This window comes from Telopea speciosissima, chromosome 10 (genome assembly GCF_018873765.1).
Source record: "Telopea speciosissima isolate NSW1024214 ecotype Mountain lineage chromosome 10, Tspe_v1, whole genome shotgun sequence".
NCBI lineage: Eukaryota > Viridiplantae > Streptophyta > Magnoliopsida > Proteales > Proteaceae > Telopea > Telopea speciosissima.
The window spans coordinates 20,723,235-20,727,148 of NC_057925.1; the positions used below are offsets into that span (position 1 = coordinate 20,723,235).

Genomic DNA, 3,914 nt, shown 5'->3' on the forward strand with positions numbered 1-3,914 from the left:
GTGCTTAAGTACAAGTGACAAGAGCAGCCTTACAAGCAGCGGTACTTGCTCCCCGTATAAATCTCCTGAGTTACGAAAGGGAAACCTCCACCTCTCCATTTTGGTCTCCTCTTAATAGGTAGGCCTCCCTCTCTCTTGGTCTTTTTACCTGTATTTTACATAGTTTTCATTTTACTTTCGTTTTGCATCTCCAAAAGTGAGTGAACCCATCCCTCTAGATGGTGATCACTCCCATCCCTTTTTTTTTTTTATTTCCTGCAATGGATTCTCTTTGCTTGCTTGCACCTTCACATGATCCCCATTCCCCGGTAGTATAAATCTCATGCTCTCCTTAGTATCTTCTTCCATGCATACACGTATATTCTCCTTATTTTGAGTCTAACTCTCTCTTCTATTATATTTCTTGTATCTCCATGCCTAGCCTAGAGTCCATCATGCTTAGGTCCGTAGGTTTTGAGTCCTTTATTTATGTTTCAGTATACTAACCTCTGTTTTGCAGCTGAACCTTCGGGTATGTACATCTCACTTTCCCTTGTATTTTGCTTCTTTACATTTCCTTTACATTATATTATTTTCAAAAGCATGTTATCGTTTTACTCTGCCTAGTAATAGAAAGGCCAGCAAGTCCGGGAGGACTGGGGTGCCTAATACCTTCCCCGGACCGTAACTTGACCTGTACCTAGACTAACGGACCATTTGTCCCCAGAAGGGCGTTACATGAGACTCATTACATTTACATTATGGGTCCTAGACCCTCCTCTAGGTGGCAACTCCCAATACATCACGACTCCAATTCACCTCTCTCTCTTCTCCCCAAAGAGGGATGAGATGGAGAACACATGGTGATCCCCCACCATGTCATTGTCCTCACAATATGCCCAACCCACATACAACTAATTGGGAAGCTGTCAAAAGAATACTCAGGTATCTTAAAGGAACCATCAACCATGGTTTACTAATCAACAATGGGCCTCTAACGCCACTGGCTGCATATTCAGATGCGGATTGGGCCGGCGATGTGGATGACAGGCGTTCCGTAACAGGTTATTGTATTTATTTGGGTCAGAACCTAATCTATTGGGCTCCTAAGAAACAACCAATGGTGTCAAAATCAAGCATGGAGTCTGAATATCGAGCTCTAGCCGTTACTGCGACAGTGCTCTTATGGATTAAAAGTCTACTCAAAGATCTTTGCATCTATATTTCCACCACTCCAACAATTTGGTGTGATAATATAGGAGCCACAAGTCTTGCTGCCAACCCTATTTTCCATGCTAGGACGAAACACATTGAGGTGGATTACCATTTTGTTCGTAATCATGTCACTCGAAAGGACTTACAACTTCGGTATATGTCCACGCAAGATCAGGTTGCAGGCCTTTTTATCAAAGGTCTCATTGCCCCCAAGATTCAAAAACTTAAGAGGCAAACTAACTGTGATCAAGAATCCCATTAGTTTGAGGGGGGTAATAACAGAATTACCACCGTCAAAGACTCAGTCAATACTGATCTACTTTGTAATCTCTATTCTCTCTCCTTTGATGTATATCTATTGTAAACTAGTTTCCTAAGGTCAAGGAACCACTTAGCTAAACTTGTGGAGTTCAAACTCTCCATTCACTAGTATAAAACCATATAGATACTTCAATAGAAATCATCACTTTGAAATCCAAGACTATCAAGTCTTTTACCCTTGTAATATTGGGGACTAAACTAAACTCATCTATTTCTCTAGGATTTTATTCCAAGGAAGAGAGAATGTACAAACTAGAATATTTTCATTGGAATTCCCTAATATATCAAAGAAACAAAGAAAGATGACACAAAATACATATCACAAAGTACATATATGGTGAGGAAATTAAAAAAAAAAAAAAAAAAGAGGGAAGTAGTTTTCTGTCCCATGTATCTATCTATCTCCTCCTCAAAATAAGGGGGCATAACTGTCTTTTCATATGGAGAGGAGAGAGATAGACTCATGGGAGTGTTGGCCTAGGCCATACTCTTGGACATAGTTCTTTTTCCCATTTAAAAACCATTTATGCCATGGACTCCAATAAGTCAGGCCCTAATTAAACTCCAGCAAGTCCAATCAATTTGGTCAATCCATAGGTTATGGCCATAGCCAGCGCACCCCCAACCAACATCCGCAAGCAAGATCTCTTCACAGGTGCTTTCCCTAGAAATGCAGCTAACCCTCCAAATATTACCAACGCCAAGCATGCCACTGCAATCACCACCCCCAATCTCTCCTTATATGATTGTATAAATGCTGCTGATATCAGTGGCACCACAGCTCCCACTACGAATGAAAGAGCAGATGCTGCGGCTGCCTTGAATGGGTTTGGCAAATCTTCATTCTCTCCCTCATCCCCACTTTTTTTTCCATTCTCCCTCACATTTTTTCTCTTCATCTCAGACACTTCTATATCTAACTGCGAGTAAACTGATACAAACTCTCCTATTGCCATACTACAAGCACCAGCAACCATCCCTGCAAAACCAGTGAGGATCATGGATTTCACGTCCTGTTTAACTGCTCCAACACCCAACATCATCGATGAGACTGATATCAATCCATCGTTGGCTCCAAGAACTGCTGCTCGAAGCCATTGTGCCCTCTGGATGTAATTAATACCACCGTCGGGGATCTCTATCTCGAGGGGCTCAATGGCTCGTGGGTTGCCAGCTTCTAGGTTTGCCATTGATCTTGATATTTAAGGAAGAAACGAAGGTTGTTTAATTACGTAGAGAAGGGATAGAAGGAGATGTATTGATGATGGCTTGTGGAAGCCACGTTCCCTCATCAAAGGTATTTATAGAGAAAAAAACGCTAATGCATGAGACTCTTATAAAGGACAAACAATTACTTTGCATGATACATACATACACACACACATACACATATAAACACCAAAATTCATTATATGAAGTTATAAACTAACAGTTCAAATTTGGCAAGACCCTACATGCATGCAGCATGCCAACTTAACCTGGCATCACATAAAACATCATCTTTTGTCCTCTATCATTGGAAAATGGTTAAAGAATAACATTAACTGGTGAACAGGTACTAAAGAAAATGCCTAGATCCGGCTAGTGTGGACTGGTTCAGCACCCAACTCGGAAGACTAGTTGATTGTTATGTGTCCAATGGGGCCCACTCTAGTGTATGGACACAAGATTGGGTTCAGGCTCCGAGCTTTTGACGTGATCGATCAAGTACCTAATATTGACTCACTCATAAACTAAGTCAAAATGAAACAAGTATGAAACCTAAACTTATTAGAGCACATGTTAGGGACCATCTTGGACAAATATGAGTTAGTTTATTTAATATAATCACCTTCCCCTCACTAATGTGCGTATGTCTTCTTGGTTTATTTATACTTTTAGATCAACCCTAGGGAAGATGAGGATGATGCCTTAGTTTATTTATACTTTTATGGGAAAAAAAAATAAAGAATAAGGCTCCTAATTATCTTGAGAGAGTATACATTCATGCAGACCCATTGTCTATCAGTACTTGTACGTGGAACCCTTTTAATTTCCACTGCAACGTGCATGGCCTTAGTGTGGTTAATGCCCTCAACTGGGAAATCCTTATCATTAAAGATGATCGAATTCGTTGCATATACTGCCCCTGCAATCTTAGATAATTGTTGGGGTTCAGTTTCAAAAAGGAGTGTGGATCGTGTCCTGTAGGTTCCATAGTGGATTCCATATGAGTGACCCTGGAGGGCCTTGGACTGTACTTGTACAAGAACACGATCTTTCTTCAAATTGTTTGTTTCTTAATTTTTTTCCTTTGTTTCTACTTGTTTTGATGTTTTTTGGTTTGGAGGTTTGCTCTAGTTGTGGATTTTTCCCTTTCGATTGGCCTTTCTAAGCCTTCTTCCCAGGTTTTAATAATT

General features: G+C 40.4%; 1 protein-coding gene across 1 annotated transcript; it reads right to left on the bottom strand.

The window, feature by feature from the left end:
• Positions 1–2,072: 2,072 nt before the first annotated feature.
• On the bottom strand, positions 2,073–2,705 carry LOC122643415 (vacuolar iron transporter homolog 4-like). Its single transcript, XM_043837038.1, has one exon. The coding sequence runs from the start codon at positions 2,703–2,705 to the stop codon at positions 2,073–2,075; it is 633 nt and encodes a 210-aa protein (XP_043692973.1).
• Between the last annotated feature and the right edge of the window lie 1,209 nt (positions 2,706–3,914).